The sequence below is a fragment of the Salvia splendens genome, chromosome 7, assembly GCF_004379255.2.
Source record: "Salvia splendens isolate huo1 chromosome 7, SspV2, whole genome shotgun sequence".
Classification (NCBI taxonomy): Eukaryota; Viridiplantae; Streptophyta; class Magnoliopsida; order Lamiales; family Lamiaceae; genus Salvia; species Salvia splendens.
In genome coordinates, this window is record NC_056038.1 from 7,667,086 (window position 1) to 7,689,962 (window position 22,877).

Genomic DNA, 22,877 nt, shown 5'->3' on the forward strand with positions numbered 1-22,877 from the left:
TTTATTTAGAAAAAAGAATAATAATGTAAATTTTTGAATAAATTATTAATGACAAATAATAATAATTACATTATTATATTTATTATTACGATGAATAATTTAAATATGGATTAACAATTATAATACATAATAATATAATTGTAATTATAGTTACATGGAGTATTGTACTCATTTATTATAATAATAAATATTTTTATTATTATTATTATTATTATTATAATTATAACTATAACATTTACGGATATTATAATTGAATAAATTTTATAATTTAAAAATTCACGATGACTTTATTGATTAATTTTTTTATATAAAATATAATAATTATTATTTATCATACAATTTATATTCTATAATTATATTTTAATTATTTAATAAATTATGACTTACTATTATGAAATATTATAAAATATAGTTATAATTATGATAATTTTAATCATGGTTATTTATTATACTGAAATTAAGTATGATTTGTAGTTTGAAATTATTTTTAAAAAATTGTAATAAATAATAATAATAATAAAAATAAAAATAATAATAATAATAATAATAATAATGATAATATTAATAATAAATCTATACTATATTGCATTAAATATGTAAGAATCCTAAAACTGGAAAAAAGAATACCTAAGAAAATTAGATTGTTTTTTCAGACAAAATTCTAGTAACCAAAGGTATCCAAAAATATTTCTCCAAAATAAAAATGCATCTTTGTACAAATTTTGATTATGAAAATGAAATGCGTTAGTATTAAAAGTAAAAAAAAGAAAACGAAAAGAAAAAAAAAAGGTTGAGGGCTCGCACAAGACCGCCGGCGACATCACATACAGAGAGAGGGAGGGAGTGCAATGGCCGGAAAACCAGGTGCTGCGGCTCCAACATATTCACCATCAACCGGTCACCGGAAGAAGAGACCCACGATCCAAACCGACTCTGAATGGGTCCGACCTGACTGCCGCGGCCTCCACCAGTGCCGCCCTGCATGTGCGTAACCTCATTCGCTTCAGCCCTTTCTTTATTTACTCTCTCAATGTCCTAATTTTTTCACATAAGCTTCATGTACCCTGTTAGAAAGGAAAATATGTAAGTAAGGAAAATAGGTAAGCAAGGAAAAAAAATTAATTAGGGAATGAGTATTATGACAAATCTTGCCAATTTTATGTAACCCTTGGCCTATTTAAAGGAGACATACCTATTGTAATTCTCTGAACAAGTTGAATGAATAATACTCATATCTTTCAACATGGTACCAGAGCAAAGGCTCATAACAAAATCATCATAGCCTAATACCTTTCCCGACCAAGAAGGCGGTTATTTTCAACCTGCAACATGTCAGACGATGAAGAGAAACCAAATATGGAGGAGACACGATTAAAGATGAGTAAGAATGTTACTCTAGCCGTTAAACTCAACGGGATGAATTATCCCCTATGGAAGCGGCTGATGAGAGTAGCCATCGTGGGAAGACGAGCAAACAGGTATATCACCGGTACACCGCAGCCGCCGGAACCTGGAATGAAGGGGTACACAGAATGGGAGGAAGCCTATATGACAGTGTTCTCATGGATAATTGACAACGTCGAAACAGAAATTGTTGTCGACTTTGCACATCACCAAACCGCGCAAGCTCTGTGGGAGAGCCTACAAACTACATTCGAAAGTACTGCAGATCCATATCTGTTGTACGATCTAGAGGAAAAGGCAGGCCGAATCGTGCAAGGGGAACATGGGCTAGAAACATATTGGCGACATCTCCACGGAATCTGGGTCGAAATTGACCGATGCCAACATCAACATGTAGATTGCTGCGACAAGGGGATTAGCCAACTTCGAACGTATGTAGCAACAAGACGGCTGTTCAAATTCCTAACAGGCTTGAATGCAAGATATGACGGGATCCGAAGGGATATTCTCAAGGAAACCCCGTTGCCCTCAGCCGAGACCGCATACAGTCTGGTAAAACGAGAAGCTACGCGGTTGAAAATCATGCCGGCAGCAGACATCGATCTCCAGACCGGCGCAATCAACGATGGATCATCATCGGGCCAAGTCGGACACGGGTTCGCCGTCAGAAACCAGCCACCACCGCGACCAAAACAGCCACCACCACGAACAGCCGCGCAACAGCCCAATTGCCAAGGCGGTTTCAAACCCGACAAATCAAAATTTTGGTGCTCTCATTGCGGAAAACAAAGACATACTCGAGATACATGTTTCCTCCTCGTTGGATTTCCGGAATGGTGGGATGAAAATCAAAAGGCTAAAGCTCGATTAGCCATCGGAGTCGAAGATGGAGGCGGATTATTTCTGCAAGGAGCAGGGAATAGGGAGATGACTAACACCCGTGGGAGAGCAGGAGATACCGGTCCTCAACCGGGTGGAGGCGGCAGGCCCGGCGAGGCAGCCTTCGCGGAGAAGAAAGGAGGCGGGTCTTATGGAGGTAACGGATTGGGGTTGAGAAACCCCGATCCCCAATTTGATTTTCAGAATAAACCCCAATGCATGAGTAATTTAATTTCTGGTCCTTATAGTTCAGAATATATGCAATATGACCCGTGAAAATTACAGTTAGGACCCCAGAAAAACTATATTCCACGTTTGACCCCAAAACTGTCTGAAAGTTCCGTCTTAAGCTCAAATCGTTTTGCACCATTGGAAAATATACCTATTGCATGCATTGCCCAAAGTAAAATTGACCCTAAGGAGAGTGAGTGGATTTTTGATTGTGGGGCAACTGATACTATGACCTACGATCTGAAATATTTTTGTGAATTTAATGGGGCAACTAAAAGCCAAATTCAAACTGCCGATGGAGAGTTGACCGCTGTGGGTGGGAGTGGAACCATTGAAATATCCCCAACCCTGAAGCTTACAAATTGCCTCTATGTGCCCAAATTATCTCATAAACTTATGTCTATCAGCCACGTGACGAAAGAATTAAACTGTACGTTACTAATGCATCCAAATTTCTGTGTATTACAGGATATCAGGACGAGGAGGATAATTGGGCGTGGCACTGAGCGTCAAGGTCTTTATTATGTGGATGAGATTACTCAACAAGGTGGCACCGCGATGCTTGCTCACGGATCTGCAAATCGGGAAGCTTGGTTGTGGCACCGCAGATTGGGGCATCCATCCTCGGGGTATTTAAAATTGCTTTTTCCAAAGTTTTCCCATTTTAAGGATATTACTTGCGAATCTTGTGTTTTGGCAAAAAACCACAGGCAATCCTTTAGATCAAGTGATACTCGTGTTAAGACTATTTTTTCTCTAGTGCATGCCGATGTTTGGGGTCCAGCTCCTATTGTTGGTGATCATGGTTTTAAATATTTTCTCATTTTTGTGGATGACTGCACTAGATTGACTTGAGTATATTTTTTGAAGCATAAATCTGACATTTTTGAAAAATTTACCCGTTTCTTTACAATGATCCAGACACAATTCTAAACCACGATCAAAATTCTTAGATCCGATAATGGTAGGGAATTTGTTAACAAAGACATGATTGATTTTTTTAAAGAAAAGGGGTTAGTTCATCAAACTACTTGTCCTTACACTCCTAAACAAAATGGTGTAGCTGAACGAAAGAATAGGATAATCCTAGAGGTCACGAGAGCCCTGTTTTTTGACTCAAATGTTCCTAAATTTTTATGGCCCGAAGCTGTTGCCACTGCTGTCTACCTGATTAATCGTTTGCCTACAAAAATTTTGGGTATGAAAACTCCTTTGCAGACTCTCGCATCCCTAACTGATATTCCCCCACCTCTCATACTTCCGCTCAAAATCTTTGGTTGTTCTGTTTATGTGCATGTACCGAAACACGAAAGAGGAAAATTTTCTGCATGTGCAATAAAATGTGTTTTTTTAGGGTATGGGGTAAATCAGAAGGGCTATCGATGCTATCATCCCGGGTCTAGGAAGGTTATAACAACCATGAATTGTAATTTTCTAGAAAGTGAATACTTCTATCACACCCAACCTCGGGGTCAGGGGAGAGTGCTGTTCAGGGGGAGTGTGATAAAATTGGACCCCTCAGTTTTCCGATGCCACATCCAAGTATCTCAAACGTGGAACCAACAGAACAAGCTAGTGTCACTGCCAAGTCAGTCACATCTGCTGTAGAGCCTCCTCAACCGCCTACGCCTGAATCGAGTCCTCCTCCAGTGATATCCGAGGTAATTCCTGAAACTAGCTCAGATAATACAGTTATTACTACTGACACTTTTGGTGTAGACGAGAATGAGAATGCAGCAATTGATGGTGATACCGGCCGCTATATACTCCCCAACAGAACTACTCATGGGGTCCCGGCTAAGAGATACAGTCCTGAGAGGATTAGTAGAAGCCGATATTCTATGGTGAATCTGGCTAAAGCAAATCTAACAGAGATGGCTAGGGCGTTTGAAGCAGCACTTTACGAAGAAGAAGAAATCCCATATACGGCCGATGAGGCTATGAAAATTGCTCACTGGCGAGAAGCAATGCTAGTAGAAATGCGGGCTCTGATGAAGAACAATACATGGGAAGTATGTCTTAAACCTGATGGAGTTCGAACTGTGGGATGCAGATGGGTCTTCACTATCAAACGGAGGCCAGATGGGTCGATTGAAAGGTATAAGGCGAGACTTGTGGCCAAAGGATACACTCAGACTTATGGAGTTGATTATGCTGAAACATTCTCACCGGTAGCAAAAATGAGTACTATTCGAGTGCTCTTCACAATAGCGGCAGTCAGGGAATGGCCACTACATCAGTTCGACGTGACAAACGCATTCTTACATGGGGAACTGAAGAAGCCCATTTACATGGAGCCACCACCTGGATTTGTTGGAGATTTCGAAGGAGGAAAGATTTGCAAACTAAAACGAACACTATATGGGCTAAAGCAGTCACCTAGAGCTTGGTTTGGGAGATTCTCTGAGGCAATGAAGAAGTATGGGTATGAACAAAGCAACTCTGATCATACATTATTCTTGAAGAAAAGAGAAGGAAAGATTACATGCCTCATCATCTATGTAGATGACATGATTCTCACGGGAGATGATGAAGAGGAAATAAGCAAGCTAAGGAAGAATTTGTTTGCAGAGTTTGAAATGAAGGACTTGGGATTACTAAAGTACTTTCTGGGTATAGAAGTGCTAAGGTCAAAGAAGGGGATCTTCATCAGTCAGAGGAAATATGTACTTGACTTGTTAACCGAGACAGGACTACTGGACTGTAAGCCAGCAGATACTCCTATGGTTCAGAATCATGGTCTGCGGATAGTTGAAGGAGCTGAAGCCACTCACCGCACGAGATATCAACGTTTAGTTGGGAAATTGATATACCTATCTCACACTAGACCCGACATAGCTTATGCAGTTGGAGTAGTTAGTCAGTTTATGCATGCACCTCAAGTAGCTCACTGGGAAGCAACACTGAGGATTGTTCGATATCTGAAAGGGACAGCGAACCATGGGATTCTATTCGAGAATCATGGACATTTAGAGATTCATGGATTCACGGATGCTGATTGGGCAGGGAACCCAAATGACAGAAAATCAACTGCTGGATATTTTACCTTTGTGGGAGGAAATCTTGTCACGTGGAGAAGCAAAAAACAGAAAGTGGTAGCCTTGTCAAGTGCAGAAGCTGAATTTCGAGGGATTAAGAGTGGGTTGACTGAGATTCTGTGGCTGAGGAAATTGATGACTGAGTTGAACTTAAACTCACAGAAGTCATGTAAGTTGTTCTGTGATAATAAGGCGGCAATCAGTATGTCTGAAAATCCAGTTCAGCATGATCGGACAAAACATGTCGAGGTGGATCGACATTTCATCAAGGACAATATAGAGGCCAAGACGGTAGAACTTCCTTTTGTGAGATCTGAAGATCAGTTGGCGGATATACTCACGAAAGCTGTCGATGCAAGAAGCTTCCATGAGGTATTGGGCAAGTTAAGTATCGGTAATCCCATTACTTAACTTGAGGGGGAGTGTTAGAAAGGAAAATATGTAAGTAAGGAAAATAGGTAATCAAGGAAAAAAAATTAATTAGGGAATGGGTATTATGACAAATCTTGCTAATTTTATGTAACCCTTGGCCTATTTAAAGGAGGCATACCTATTGTAATTTTCTGAACAAGTTGAATGAATAATACTCATATCTTTCAACATACCCTTTCAAGCTTGTTTTCCTGCTTTGCTTATTCTTTTTCAGTGGTTTAAGAATTCTGGAAATGGTTGTTTGTTATGCTTTGGGATTTATCTAAAGTGAACGGGCTAGGGTTTTCAGTTACTGAATTACATATGCAGAAGGGTTTTTTCTATTTTTATTCTAGACCACAATTGTCATTCCTAGAGTGTACTGGACTTTTTTTTTTATTCCGGCTTTAGGAGAGACGCATGACCCTCATGCGTCACCTTTTAATGAAACGCATGACGAGGCAAATCACCCGGTCGGGTGTTTTGCCACTTGCAAGACCGCAAATCACCCGGTCGGGTGTTTTGCCACTGCAATCTCACAATTCGAAAAAATTGAGAGACGCATGTCCCTCATGCGTCTCTCACAAAAACGCATAATCGTCATGACGGAACAAAAAAAAAGTCCAATACACTAGAGGAATGACAATTGTCGTCTAGAACAAAAATAGAAAAAACCCTATGCAGAAATATAGAGTGATAGAGTTTACTATGAAATTTTGTTTTTCAATTTTGGTAATGTGCTTTGCTGCCTTTGATTAATTGTTACTGCTGCATAACGTGATATTTGTTCTTATCGATGTGTTACGATCGTATTCTTATTTGTTGTAATGCTCTAGTTCTCCTAGTATTTGGTTTTATTTCATTCGAGGTTGATGAAAAGCACACACACAGTGGATGTGTGTGAAGAAGGAATGCAGCTGATAGTTTATTCTTAGGTAGTATAGTGCAGAGTTGAGAGGGTTCAAAATCTTATATAAGATAAATTTCATAACTGTTGGATAGTGCAGAGCTTCTCTAAAATGAAAAATGCACTTCAGAAGTTGAGTTAAAATTCCACCTCTCATTTCGAGCGATTTGGCTTATACGTGGCAGTATTTTTTCTATTTTAAGAACCAGATTTAGCCTGACCTTGTTTGTTGTTCTATTGGCATGTTCTCTCATTCTGTTTGTTTGTGTCGTTTAGTTACAATGCTTATGCTGCATCATCAGATTAAATCCATGTAGCATTATTATATCCAGCAGCTAAAACTTCCGAGTCTATCCGGATCATGGTTTGATTTGTTACAATTTCAATACTGTTTTGTGCTTTTGTGACCTTTCCTAATCGTTTGTTATCTGTGCCATTGGTAACTTGCTTCCATTATATGGGAGTATAGTTTACCTGATACTCTTTAACTTATGACTTATTGCAATCGCGCTGCTTGTTATCTTGCAGTTTTGAAGACCGGGGCAGTGAATTCTTCCTCAGGTTCTGCTTATGCCGAGTTCGGAAACACCAAGGTCATTGTATCTGTGTAAGTGCATGCTTTATCTGATAGATGACACCTAAACATTTATTGGAGAGAAATTTAATATTTTCAATACTATTCACCAGTCTTTACATTTTCTAGTACATCTATTCACCAGTCTTTACATTTTGTAGTATATCTAAAAATGGGAAGTTTTGAAATATCCTTCAAGAAATTGTCATTGTGGCGAATTCCAAGTCTATATATATCATTTTATATGTTTGAGGCTTATTAAATTTCTTCATTTTGCTCCAAGGTTGGAAAAGCATAACTAAAATTTCAAACATTGCCTTCTTGTCAAAATTTTTAGGCCATTCACCTCAATTTTTATCTCTCGACAGAAGAACCATTGATTTATCTCATCTTCTTGTCAACTTCCTCTGAATTCTACATAATTGCTTTGGAGTTTGAATTGGATATATGACATGTATACGTTTGAGATAGAATTCAGAGCATGATGTCTTAGTCTTTCCATACGTTTGATTTAGAATTCAGAGCATGATGTGTTAGTCTTTCCATGAGTCATGACGTTATTATCTTTCTATAACATAGCATGATGAAACGTTAAATTTCTTGATTTTCTTTTTTGTTCAGCTTTGGTCCCAGGGAAAGTAAGAAAGCTATGATGTATAGTAATGCTGGACGGTTAAATTGTAATGTCAGTTATACAACTTTTGCTTCTCCTGTCCGTGGTCAGGTTAATCATCTTATTTTTTCAGTGATGGTGTTCTATCTTAACCTATATACTCCATTAGTTCTCTATGTATCTGAAACTTATACTGCTTGCCGTCTAGACTCCAGAAACCAAGAATATTTCGGCAATGCTCCACAGAGCTCTGGAGGGCGCCATTATACTGAAATCTTTCCCTAAGACGACTGTTGATGTCTTCGCTTTGGTATTGGAATCTGGAGGAAGTAAGTATTACCTTTGAGCTTCTTTTTGGGCAAACTCTTGTTCAAAGAAAATATCAGAATAGTATCTTTGCTGTCATCTTCTCAAAGCAATATTATTTTTGTAGTTTCTGTCTCTCTTGTCTAATGATGAATTATATTTCTTGATTATTCAATAGTAGTTTCTGGTGAGACAATTTTGGAGTGATGCTTGCCATGCTTACTTGAAACATATAATGTTTGTCACAGGTGATCTTCCGGTAATCACGTCGTGTGCAGTCTTGCTCTTGCGGATGCAGGCATCATGTTGTATGACATGGTTGCCGCTGTTTCTGTGGTATGAACCCCATGCTTGTATCTTTTCTTTCTTTTGTACTTTTGTGTGAACAATTCCTCATATCTATGTGATCATGATTGTGACTTTCTTCATTTCATATTAGTTATATAGGATAAAATAATCTAAATTTTTTACCAAATACGAATGTCAAATTTGTACATATGCTTTTCATTCATCTTATTTTACCATTTCAAATGTCGATGCACAGTCATGTATTGGGAAGAATCTTCTCATCGACCCTGTATCGGAAGAAGAAAGCCATCAAGACGGGGCTCTTACGATCACTTGCATGCCATCGCGTAATGAGGTCACACAGATGACTGTCACTGGGGAGTGGTCGACAACTAAGATCAATGAGGTATAGAGAAACATGCTGTCCAAAGGGAGCACATTTGGAGCCTCGCTTATATCAAGTTCTATAATCAGAATCATTGCAAACATGCTGCTGCCTTGATAGGAAAAAACTTGATTTACTCTTCTGAAACTAGATGTTACAAAATCATAGTGGAAAGAAACTAGGAGTCATGAACTGAAGCCAAGTGACACGTTGTTTGCAGGCAATGCAGTTATGCCTCGATGCTTGTTCGAAGCTGGGGAAGGTCATGAGATCATGTCTTAAAGAAGCTGCTTCTGCTCCACAGGATTAGGCACTCTTCCTCATCGTATATAAATATTTTACTGAGTAAAGGCCAAAAATGGTCCTAAACATATGCTAATTTTATGATTTTGGTCCTATACTTTATCTTTTGAATTTTTGCACCCTGAACATTTTAACTCGGATCACAATTGGTCCTACACTAACAATTCCGTCAATTTTTAAACGGTTTTAACCCGAATGAGACTGTTAAAATCATCAAAATCGGTCAAAATCGGGTTAAAACCGTTTAAAAATTGACGGAATTGTCAGTGTAGGACCAATTGTGATCCGAGTTGAAATGTTTATGATGCAAAAATTCAAAAGATAAAGTATAGGACCAAAATCGTAAAATGGACATATGTTCAGGATCAATTTTGGCTTTTACTCATATTTCACTTCCAACATCAATTTTGCTGCTTTTTTGGGTAAGAAAAATGTGACCTAGTAGTTTATATTATTACCAGCATCCTAGTTTTATTGTTGAAACCGTGAATTTTGTGTCCATTTTCTTTGACAAAGTCATGTGGAATTTGTCAAAGATATATATTTGCTGATGCATGTAGAGATGATGATGATGATCCATTTTCTAAATTTGCAGGCCATATATACTAATTTATGTGAAGCCCTTAGCTTTTCTACTAAATTGTTTGGTTATGTTAACATTTTCTTACTCATTCTTGACTTGATCAGTGATTCAGTATAATAGTATTGGAGAAGGAAGAGAGGGAGAGAGCATTTAATGGATGACGGTGGGAGCATATTCCGTGCTGACCGTTAGGGAGCAAGTGTTTTAAATGGAGGTCACTTGTAACACTGTAAGTGGGACCGACCTAAATCATCAAACTTTCGCCATCATATTACCATACAATGCTATAATTTCGCATTAGAGCATTCAGAGTGTTCGCCAGACAAGCAATAGCCCGGCCATAGCCCAGCCATGCCACATTATCAGCACTAAATTCCTCCTGTCACATCAATTGGACAAGCAACTGGACAAGCAATAGTCCAGCCCAGTCATGCCACATCATCAGCACTAAAAACAAATAATTAACAATCACACAAAATACAGAATTAAATTCACGCCACATATACGGGAAAATTCAACAATTTCATTTAAATTAAAAAAGGTACATAATTTAACAAAATTACATAATAAAAAAAAATTACATACTTTAACAAAATTACATAATTAAAAAAAATCTATCTTCGTGCAGTCCTCCGCGCCCATAGCAGTTTGAACCGACGAGTTGAGGACGGTGAGGTCGTTGTTCGAACTGGTTACCCCAAAATATGCATGCCAAATCCACAGCCGGTAATCAGCTACGGCCTTGAGGACCATCGTGGGATTCTTTCCCTTGTAGCCGGTCGTGTAGAACCCTTTCCAGGCAGCAGGGCAATTCTTCAACTCCCAACGCATACAATCTATGCTGCTTAACATACCCGGGAACCCATGCTTCTCCCCGTGCATCTGCATCAGCTCCTGGCAGTCTTCGGGGGTTGGGCTTCGAAGGTACTGCTCAACGAATATTTCAACCACGCCCTGACAAAAATACTTCATACATTCAAGGGCAGTCGTCTCGCCGATGTGGAGGTACTCGTCCCACATGTCTGTCGCGCCTCCGTAGGCAAGCTGCTTGATTGCCGCAGTGTACTTTTGAATAGGTGTGTGCCCGAGTCTGCCAGCCGCACCGTGCCTGAAGCGGAAACACAGATATCGACGCTCCAAAGCGTCGACAATACGCATAAACAGGACTCTGCTCATCCTAAAACGCCGCCTGAAAAGGATGACGTTAAACCGCGGCTCCGGTGCGAAGTAGTCTTCGTATAGGCGCTGATGTGCAGCTACGTGATCCCGGTCAATCACTGCTCGGCGGTGGACAACGGGTCGAGGTTGAGGAACCGCCGGCTGCGAGGCCCGTTGTAGCAGCCGGTCTATCTCTCGGGACGTATAGGCATCCAAATGTTCGTTCAAACGCCGTTCGTACTCCTCAGCATCCCCACCACTACCACTACTACTACCACCCGCGTTACTCATTTCACGTTGTTGATCTTGTACAGAAATTAAGATAGAGAGAGTACTCGTTAAAACTAGTGGTGCGAATGAAAATGTCGCGCAAATCGCGTATATATAGTGTTTCGAAAAAGAAAAAAAATTGGCTCGCCGGTTCCTCGCCGATCGGGAGGCTGCAATAGCGGCGAGCCGAAATTCTCGCCGATTTGGCGCTCGCCGAAATTCTCGCCGATTTGACGCTCGCCGGCTGCAATAGTTCGGCGAGCCGTTTGGCGAGCGCCAAAAATCAGTGAGCCGCTCGCTAGCCGACCACTGGAGATGCTCTTATAAATGTGGTGAGTGTCTATTGGAGTATCATTTTGGTTTTGTTGAGGAGAGTATATGATCAACCTGATCTTAGTTTTAACCGTTCATTCGTGTTATAACTTGTTTGTCTTTGACAGCTATGGATAATCCTAATATGATATTGCATTTAAAAAATAGTTTACTTGTCCCATAACTATGAGTTACCTCATTTTATGTCTTACGCTACATATTTATTCAACTCATACTTTTTAGAGCATCCACCATGGATGTCCGCCATTGTGCAGCGGTGACGTGGATACGGACGTCCGCTGCGGACACCAGAGTTCCGCGGCATTCTCGGGACGTCCGTCGCGACGTCCTTGCGGACGTCCGCCATTGCGTTGACTCCATGGACGTCCACGCGGACGTCCCGATTATTTTATTATTTATTTTTATTATTGTGGGAAGTCCGTCGGGATGTCCTTGGGTATGTCCGCCACTGTGCAGTGGGATATCCTTATGACGTGACAGAAGGTGTTTTTGGGATATCCGCGGGGATGTCTGCCGGGACATCCGCACCAATGTGGATGCTCTTGCATCTAACAATACCCAGTCATCGAGATGCTGCCCTCATGAAAATGAGGAGGTTTTTTAATGATTATTATTACTATTATATCTTGATGAGATGCATCACTTTACACGTTTCATCAAAATACATTGCATATAGGGCCTTTTCATTTGTTAGGATTTTGTCTAAAATATATTTTGATTCCATAATTTTTAAATTTTGATGTTTACTTAATTTTAATCAGGCAAAAAAATAATGAAAGTAGTGCTATTTTTATGGATTCTAATTAATCATAATTTCTTGGATATTCTTTTTGTCAATAAAAAGATTATTATATATTTAATTATTTAATATAATTGTAATAAATTTATAAAAATATAATAATAAAATTATTATTATGTCATATAATAACTAATTAATAAAAACTAATGTAATTATCAATATTATATTAAATAATACTGAAGTGCGATAATATAAATAAAGAAATAAATAATTTTAATTATTTAAGTATATGTGGAATCATGTTTATTGTTGTTATTATGTCATCAACTAATAAATTATTGAGAAAATTTTAATGTTATTAGTAAAAGGGTAAATAGCATTTAAATTACTAAGTTTGGTCAAAATCTGGTCTATTCTACAAAGTTAAAATCCATTAATTAAATTACAAAGTTTCAATTTTTCTAGTTTATCTCATGAGTCGAATTTTGCGTGGAATCTTTGCATCTCTACATTGAAATTCATCTTGAAATCTCAATTCAACTTTAAGATCAAGCTCCTTGTGATTACACTTTGGATTATACACACATCTTTTTCGTGATTTAAATCTCAACCCATCTTGAAATCTCAATCCACGTCAACAAAGATTCCACCTAAAATTCGACTAATGGGACAAATTAGAAAAATTGAAACTTTGTGATTTAATTAGTGGATTTCAAACTTTGTGGGATAGATCATATTTTGACCAAACTTGGTGATTTAAATGACTATTTACCCTTAGTGAAATAATGACTATTACTATGTTCTCAAGGATTTACTCCTACTTTTGAAGCAAATCCTAATTTAATTTTAAAATTATTGATAAACAAATGAATCCGTAGTCCTATTTAAAATGTCCACTGTATATGTTAGAAAATAAATCCATCTCATCATCCTCATTAAAATATTCAATTACTTTTTTTTCATTGTACTTTATCATACTCAATTACTCCATCTAAAATCTCGTGTTATTCAATAATTGAGCATCTTGAATGAATAATGTGAGCATCTTGAATGAGATAGAGGGAGTATTCTTATATTTGAAAATGAGAGACGGCTATTTTGTAGACCATTGTTGTGCAATAGTAATGTTATATTTAAGCAAGTAGAAACAAACCACGGGAATTGGAGTATATTTAGTATATGTACATAAGCCACCAACCATATAACAACTTGCAACTATTATGTGACTTATAGTCAAAAGAGTTCCTGTTTAAATTTGAAAAAAGTCATATTTTGTAAGAGAAAAGTCCCCATGCCCAATTATGATACCATACACAGCATGTATATATATTATATGATATGATTGTAGCATAATTTCATCTTGGTACTACTAATTGCATATGTTAAACTGATTTTAAATATTGTGAACGTGCAAGATGAATTATAATCTACAATTTATAAAAATGATGTTAAAATCAACATAAAATTATCGGCGCTTTGATCGACGACCAATATATATTTAGTCTCTTGGATTATTTTAATCAATGACATGTGCCTATATACCTATATTGATTTTATCAGATTGACCCACATTATTATCTTTCGGTTTTGGCAGCGACATGAAATATTATTTGAAGTGGAGTGATACTTTGTAACTGGAGTATAAAATTGTGTTCAGATCCTACCAATATTTTCTAAACAATTATTTATATAACTAATAATCCATGATCAAATTGGGATACATTTGTGTAGCATACATATTGATTCAAAAATCAAATATATAGTACTCCATAATTATTTGAATCAAGAATCAAATTACTTTTAGAGCATAGTCTGAGAATTAATTCTATCAAATAAATTTGTTCTAAAAGAATAGAGAAAATAGTGAATTATATTAGACACTTCTCAAGCTACCAACACGCGATAGTTGGGCAAATAATTGTACCATCAAATGAATTAAGCAATCACGAATCACGACCTTATAATGAATGGCAACGCAAATTTGATAATATTCCAATGCACGCAATCTGCAATCACTATAAAAGATGGAAACAACTGATACATCAAATCTCAACAAATCATCGCAAATAAAACGTTGAGATTAGTTAAAAAATTAGGCTACCATTTATATCGACTGCAAATGTAATCCAGGTATTATCATTTGATTTTTTACCTATAAGTTATAACCTATGCATACATAAATTTATTCTAAAATCTAAACTAACCCACTTGGGAAAATCCAGTTTTAGTGGAGTTAGTGCCGAATTTTAACTTATTCTTGAGAATATATCTATTATTTCTATACGTATGTATTGGTCTTTTTAATCAAAAATCAAATTTTGTTTTATTTAAAACTATTTCTTCAATCATTACTAGTAGATGTAGATCTGTACTTGTACTTATCTATGGGACGAGAAAAATCTTAATTAAAACGTATATACACGTGGCAATAGATAATTGGCTGGAGTCCAATTCAGTCAACTCCTGGGATTACATAAAAAAAATCATTAAATTATTTTTATTGCTTGTTGAATCCGTTCAATATTCTACTGTAACTGCACATTAATAAACAGACAACCTGCCTGTCCCTGCATCGGCCTCCACTCCACCCCATTCTCAACCTTCTCTACTCTGGACTATCTATCTCACTCAATCTCACTCTCTCTCTCACACACATCTGCATACATATACAGCGTATATGGAATCACTTAATACATTGCCATAAATTCGATTCATTTATTTATTTCATTTTCGCATATCCATGCTGTCATCTCCTTCACAAAAAACAAAAACTGATGAAACATCAATGAAATATGGAGGCTATTTGTAATCAACCCTCTTAATTTGTTGTACCGACTTATGTCAATTTTTTTGTTTCTTCTTATTTATTTTCGTCTTTTTAAATGTAATCAAGCAAAGCGACAGCTGCAAAGGGATGATGAAAGGAACAATCTTTTGCCAAATTCCTGTAAGTTCCCTTTCTTAATTTTCTGGGATTGCTTCTTTCTTCTCTGTTCATCCTAGAAGTCTCAAAATCTTGACTCATTCAATTTGTTAAAATGAATCAATCTCCTTGACTGGTTCTAGTGGAACTAAGCATTCAAATTCGGAGAGGCTTGACATTGTAGTGTAAAGGGGTTTCAGAATTGACAAGAATTATATGAAAATCCAAGTGCATTGGTCACATGTTTGACCTGACTTCATGTCTGAAAAGGCAAGAAATGAGAGGGCCTATTACATACACCGTGCTCAAAGTTGGGAAAAAAATATTTTCACATGATTTCTTCTGAATGAGAGCTCTTTTTCATATTGGTGGATATGAATTCATGGTCCATCTCTTTCTGCCAGCTTTCATAGCCCCAATTTTCAGCCAAGTTCTTGCTGCTGGATGCCCTATACATCAAACTATTTATTCGTAGCAAAGGAGGACAAGTTTTGGTGATCAAAGAGCCATGGCTTATACTAATTCAAGATCTGTGAGGTGTGCTGTTGCATTTACTTTTTTCTTACTCTGAATATCATCATCAAAATCTCAACTGTTTGATAGTAGAAGAGATTTTTAAGTCCAGTTTTAATCTTGCAGATTTCATGATGATGTTGAATTTGGGAATTTCAATAGTGACAACTTGTTTAAGGTGCACTACAAGATCGATGGAACACGGGTGCCAGAGTCGTGCTCTAAGAAGACTGAAAAGCTGGCTGATAAGGGTGGAAAATCATTGAAAGCCAAGGTGTTATCTCGCGTCTTTTCAGAAGATTATGAGAGAGTAAAGAAGAGGATTTTGGATCCTCGGGGGCCTGCAATCCGTAGATGGAATAAGATTTTCCTAGTAGCTTGTTTAGTATCGTTGTTTGTCGACCCCCTATTCTTTTACCTGCCCGTGGTGAGGCAGAATCTCTGCATCGACATAGGATTCACCCTTGAAGTTGTGTTAACAATCATAAGATCAATAGCAGATGCCTTTTATGCAATCCAAATTTACATCAAGTTTCGCACTGCTTATGTGGCGCCTTCCTCTCGTGTATTTGGGAGAGGGGAGCTTGTGATTGATTCGAAGAAGATAGCTTCAAGGTACCTCCGGTGCTACTTCTGGCTTGACGCCATCTGCGCCCTTCCTCTCCCTCAGGTTTGTCAAGTGAAACTCATTCATCCTCGTCTTCTACTTGTTTGTGTCAAAAGCAAAGCCTTATTATAACTGTGATTGATGCTGTAGATGCTGATTTGGGGGATTATCCCTAGCTTGAGAGGTTCAACAATGACCAACACCAAGAATGTGCTTAGGTTCATAATCATATTCCAATACATTCCAAGACTTTTTCTTATGTTTCCTCTCTCCTCACAAATTGTGAAGGCTACTGGTGTTGTCACAGAAACAGCTTGGGCTGGAGCTGCTTACAATCTCATGCTATACATGCTTGCTAGCCATGTAAGTCCACACACACATATATATATATATATATGTATAGTTGATTCAATTGTTATGAAGAAACACAATGTAATAAGTATGACTTTCTCGCATTTTTACAGGTTTTAGGTGCTTCTTGGTATCTTTTATCAATTGAGAGGCAAGAGGCTTGCTGGAGGCATGCCTGTGACCTAGAATCCGCGTCGTGTCTGTTCAAATACTTTGACTGCCGGAGGGTCATGGATACCGGAAGGAATGCTTGGTTCTTGTCCAGCAATGTTACGAATCAGTGCAATCCGGATAAGAGCCATTATCCTTTTGGCATCTATGGAGATGCTGTATCTTTCGACGTCACATCAGCAAGCTTCTTCAACAAGTACTTCTACTGCCTCTGGTGGGGGCTGAAGAACCTTAGGTAAATGCTTTTCCCTTAGTACTCATATCCCCTTGATAGTTTTTGGAAAGTATTCACTTTGCATTGAGCAGACTAGTATATTGAATATAGGATTGTGCTTTGTGATTGTGCAGTTCTCTGGGGCAGAATCTTGCTACAAGCACCTATGTTGGAGAGATAAGCTTTGCAATCATTATGGCGACGCTTGGTCTCGTCTTGTTTGCATTGCTCATTGGAAATATGCAAGTAAGGGAGAGGAAGATCATGTTTAGCTTGATGAATAGAGAGTAATGTAATTGTTGGATCATGTTTTCCCCCATTGATTTGCAGACATACCTCCAATCGACAACGGTTCGATTAGAAGAATGGAGAATACGAAGAACAGATACCGAGCAGTGGATGCATCATCGGCAGCTGCCTCAAGAGCTGAGGCAATCCGTGCGCAAGTATGATCAGTACAAATGGGTTGCCACGAGAGGCGTTGATGAGGAAGTTCTGCTCAAGGGCCTCCCTCTCGATCTCAGACGCGACATCAAGCGCCACCTCTGCTACGACCTTGTTCGAAGGGTTCGACCTCATAAACCTTTAAACCTCTGTTTCCTTCAAGATTAGTAATAGTAGTATATGCAACTTTGGTGCTGAAGTTATGCAATGTTGTTTGGTCTTTGATTCCAACAGGTGCCCCTCTTCGACTGGATGGACGAGAGGATGTTGGACGCGATATGCGAGAGGCTCAAGCCCGCGCTGTGCACAGAGGGCACGTGCCTAGTGCGGGAGGGCGATCCCGTCAACGAAATGCTATTCATTATACGTGGGAACCTCGATTCCTACACCACAAATGGCGGTCGGACCGGGTTCTTCAACTCCTGCCGCATTGGTCCAGGGGAATTCTGCGGCGAGGAGCTTCTCACGTGGGCCCTCGACCCCCGCCCGAGCGTCATCCTCCCGTCCTCCACGCGGACGGTGAAGGCCATATCGGAGGTCGAGGCATTCGCCCTCCGAGCCGAGGATCTTAAGTTTGTGGCGGGGCAGTTTCGCAGGCTACATAGCAAGCAACTAAGGCACAAGTTTAGATTCTACTCCCACCAGTGGAGGGCTTGGGCTGCTTGCTTCATTCAGGCGGCGTGGCGGCGCTACAAGAAGCGGAGGAGTGCGGCGGAGCTCCGGGCGTTGGAGAGTCTGGATGAAGAGGAATCGGAGCAACCGGCTGAGGAGAAGGAGATGCATGTTTATGCAGGGAGATTGGCTGTTAGTAGGAGAGTTGTGAAGCATCTCAAGCATACTGACTCCGGTTCGAGTAAAGCCGGTTCGCTGCAGAAGCCGACCGAACCGGATTTTTCTACCATAGAGGATGAATAGAAATCGGGCAAATGTGATGTCGAGGTGGGCCTCTGGCAGAACAGTAGGTTAATGACCCTCCCCTTAGCAGGACACTGCGTACCTTGATTGAAAACCTCTCACAATATTGTCGGACTGGGATGTGGAGGGTCTCTGGGGGGTTGGGGTTTCAACCAACCTTTTCGCAAGAAATCGGGCAAATGTACAATGTAAAGCCGAAATTGTACGTGGATATGTGGATTATTTGACATTATTCTTTTTTATATATGTATAATGTTTTCAGTTAGAATGGATTTGAGTGGTTGTGGACTTGTGGTGATCATTTTGAACGGTATAGATAAATAAAAACTATACTTAGTTTACGCTCTTGTTTGATTGTGGTCGAGTTGTTGAGAATTTACGAAAATCAATGCTGCTAGTTATGGATCTTATTTTTCTGCGTTGTTTGTATATTGACTATATTAAATTTTAGTATTGTAAGAACAACCAAATCATTGTAAGCATATTTTGAAGGCTAGTAATAAAAAATAACTAAATTATAATACTCCTATAATAGAATTCAAATCGTAAGCATTAGATTTAAAATAGAAGAGTGAGATTAAAGATACAAAGGTAATTTTTAGATTCAATACGTCATTTAAAGATCATTTTAGACTTTGAGTTCATACGAAGGATATGAACTTGGATGGACTATACGATCTAAAAGTAATCTTAATCTTCAGTTATGAATTAAATCAATAAAAAATGATCTAAAAATGACCTACTTTACTCTGTAATTGGCATCTAAAAATGACTTTATTATTTGGTTAAACATTATGATCTAGTATTTTTTTAACACTATTCATATTTTGAATATTGATGAGAATTATTTTGGGGTGTATGAATTTTTAAGCCCAATAGACTGGACCTTAAACCCAAATTAGTATTTTGGGCCTCCATAAATTAATTACTATGTAGTAGCAATACTAGTATACTTTTCATTGCAGTGCGCACCGCAGCCCAAGTTTTTGTAAACTCCGTTCCATTCCGTTACATATAACGATATACTACTATAGTCTATAGTGCTCCATGTTATTGTTTTTGTTTGTGACTTTTATATACTCCAGCTTCAAACCTTTATCAATTTACATTTAAAGGCTATCATATTATTATACATAATTATTAAAATGGCCAAAGAGTCAACGTCTAGCTAATTTCAGCATCAGACTTTCCCAATCCAACACTTTTAGCTGTGTTCCATAAAAGAAAAGTAAATTCAATCATCATTCCCTCTTTTCTAATTAGAGTGGTGCTTGCTGCAACTTTAATTTCTCGAATTTTGACAACTCAGCGTCATAAAAGTCCATTGATCAAAGTCAACGTTTCAATCCTACAAAATGTGTCCTTGCAAATGTCTAGTGAACATCTCCTACATTTTATGCACAAATTCCGACTTCATTTGATAAACTTGTTTTATCGTTATTTCAAATTTTGGCACGTCAATAGATTTTCACATCTCCTTTTCAATTAGTCGAAACGTTATTTGCATCATATTTAAAAATCAATGAAGTTATTGTAAAATTTGGTACTGCATTAAGTAGTAGTAGTAGTAGTAGTAGTACAATATTTAGGCATAAATTAATTTTTTTTAAAAAAACATGATGCTACTACTATCAATGAAACGAGTGGCTTATCCATAGGCACAAGGCCTATAGAGTTAATTGGGCCCAAGATTCCACTATTGATAGGCATAGCCCATTGCAGTCTGTTTTGTTTTATTACTATATCACTTCTGTAGTCAACGTGGGTATTACTAAAGAATAAAGACAAACGTAAAAAAATTCTAGTAAGAATGCATTTCAATGATTTCATCCCTCCCATAGTCAGTGGCGGATCCATGATTTTTCGTTCGTGGGTACGATAAATAATTATAGTTATTCGAAGCCTCAAAATTTAACCGATTCCTTTTATTTTCTTTAATTTTTTGTCTCAATCAAAATTTATGATTTTATTTTTATCATTAAAACATCACAAAGATGTGCATTAGAAGAGAATTGGAAAGATAAAAACTATTTATATATTATGCCGTAATGATATGGTATTAAAATACATTAGAATATTATATAAAAGCTAAAATGACGAAGATATAAAATATTCTTTTGATGATTTGAAAAACAAAAAGAAGAAATATATGTGTGAATCGTGTAGGCTTCATATGCATTAAGATATTTTTAAAAAGCTAAAACGATGAGGGTATAAAAAATGTTTTAAATTTTTTGAAATAATAGTTTGTGAATTTTGTATGTTTCAAATGAATTACGATTAATTAAAAAAACAGAAGAATGAAGAATGTGTGCATTGGATGGCCTATTTTGAAATCCATAGTAGACTATTTAAAAGGATAAAAAGAATTGAATAAACAAAAATTTTGAAATCCATAGTAGACTATTTAAAAGGATAAAAAGAATTGAATAAACAAAAATAGTAAGTAATTATAAAATAGGCAGATAAGGGACGACATTGATTGGACTCAAACTCGGGTGTTTGCTGTGGTAGAAGAGTTGATTACCGCTCGACCAAGTGTGGGAATTGTTAAGTGCTATATCTAAATACACTATAATTATACGTTTTGGGGTATGGTGGTACCCCCTTGTTCCCATGTGGCTCCGCCACTACCCATAGTGTAATACTTTATCATTTTAAAATTCCCACAAAACAGTGTACATTTTTAACTTTCCTTTTCTGAATAATTTTTTACCTTCATTTTATATAATTATCTAAAAAATAAATATGATCCATCATTATTTACTGTAATTAGCATAAAATATAATTAAGTGGACAAAATTTGGCTTCAACATTGTCATTTGTAACAGCTGATTTGTGTTAGCTAAGATACCTTTTATTTTTTTCATAAAAAATGGTGGCTAGCTTCTATTTTCAGTCATGTGTATTAAACGCAATGAGCGCTATACCAACATTTGTCCCTACTCCTAGGCATAATTAATAAACGAAAATTATTATAATTTGGCATAATATATATTGATATATGGTTAATAAATGCCAATTGTGTTAGGATAAAACCAATGACATTATTCTTATCATATTTTTTTTCTCTCGACCTTTAAATCGAAGACATTTCAAGATTGTAACCATGTTAATATAATGGAGTTTATATGAATCAAACGACACAAATGGACCACCTAACGAATGTTTATGTTAATATAATTAATGTTTGTCAATTTTGTATGCTTACACCAAATTTATCCATGTATACTTAATTTTGTGGGTCGCATAAATATTCCTGAGTTGTAAACAAAGCGAGTATTTCTTCAGCCAACCAAAAAATCGACCTTCTAAGGACTTTTTGCTAAATTTGTGCCTAAAATTCTCACTAGTTGCCAAAAAGATTAGCAATTTAATAGACTAACGCTCTTAGTAATTTAATAATGTAAAAAATAATTGATTTTCCATGAAGAAAGATCCAAATCATGTGAAGATGCCACGATAAAGTCTATTTAGGCATTACTCCACTTGTATTTTTGTATATATTAATTATTTTTAACTTTTTTGGAACCATGTATTACTCAAACAAACCGTCACCTAATTGAAAGGCCAAATTCTTAGCGCTGACCAAGTGTTCAACAGGCAACCAAACCAGTAACTTTGCTTATGGCATAACATAAATATTGAATCTCATAAGTTTAATTTTAATAAGAAGCATGCTTAGTTATTGATTATAGTAGTAGTATTACTTTTCTTTTATTATTATTTTTCAAATAGAGCATATATACAAATTTATACCTATTTATAAATTGATATCCTTGAATATTTACAACGTGCCCTCTCTTAAAATCCGTTAAAGGAAAAATAGTTTGAAATAAGCGTTACATTATATTCCTAGTCATATTTAACAAAGTGACGGATGAGAAGACAGGATCATCAAGAGTTGTTAGTATAACTAATTTAATGTAATCACAAATTTGATTTAGGATGTTGAATTGTAGGTCAAGTTTGGATTGCTGGTTTTGCCTCGTCTTGATATAGTTTCTGATTGTATTTGGCCCTTTTAAGTCTACGCTGACTTCTTCACAAAAGTAAAACGAATATTTTAGCTTTTGACCATGATAAATATTAGTATAATAATATTGTCAGACAATTAATTACAGTGTTAGATTTCGATCGTAATTATTTGAATAGAATTTTTGCGCCTTTTATTCACATGAATTAGATCCAATCTGAGTGCCATGTGAGCGTTTACTCTCTAAGAAAATAGATATTGTCTTGTTTCAGAAAATAGATAAATGTTTAATTTGTTTTATTTTCGATCGTTTTTGAGAAATTTTCTTTTATTTTTTCCGT

The 22,877-nt window shown here is 37.1% G+C and overlaps 1 protein-coding gene and 1 pseudogene across 2 annotated transcripts; both read left to right on the forward strand.

The window, feature by feature from the left end:
- The first annotated feature begins 848 nt into the window (after positions 1-848).
- Positions 849-9,356, forward strand: LOC121740930 (annotated as a pseudogene).
- A 5,439-nt stretch (positions 9,357-14,795) lies between these two features.
- Positions 14,796-18,901, forward strand: LOC121810977 (protein CNGC15b-like). Of its 2 annotated transcripts, none has more exons than XM_042211727.1 (8): positions 14,796-15,369; positions 15,489-15,882; positions 15,985-16,528; positions 16,616-16,828; positions 16,930-17,222; positions 17,336-17,447; positions 17,532-17,768; positions 17,880-18,901. In XM_042211727.1, the coding sequence occupies exons 2-8, from the start codon at positions 15,854-15,856 to the stop codon at positions 18,558-18,560; spliced, it is 2,109 nt and encodes a 702-aa protein (XP_042067661.1). In that variant the 5' UTR covers positions 14,796-15,369; positions 15,489-15,853; the 3' UTR covers positions 18,561-18,901. The 2 variants fall into 2 exon arrangements, with proteins under 2 accessions (XP_042067661.1, XP_042067660.1); XM_042211726.1 differs by having other exon boundaries at positions 15,750-15,882.
- Positions 18,902-22,877: the final 3,976 nt, after the last annotated feature.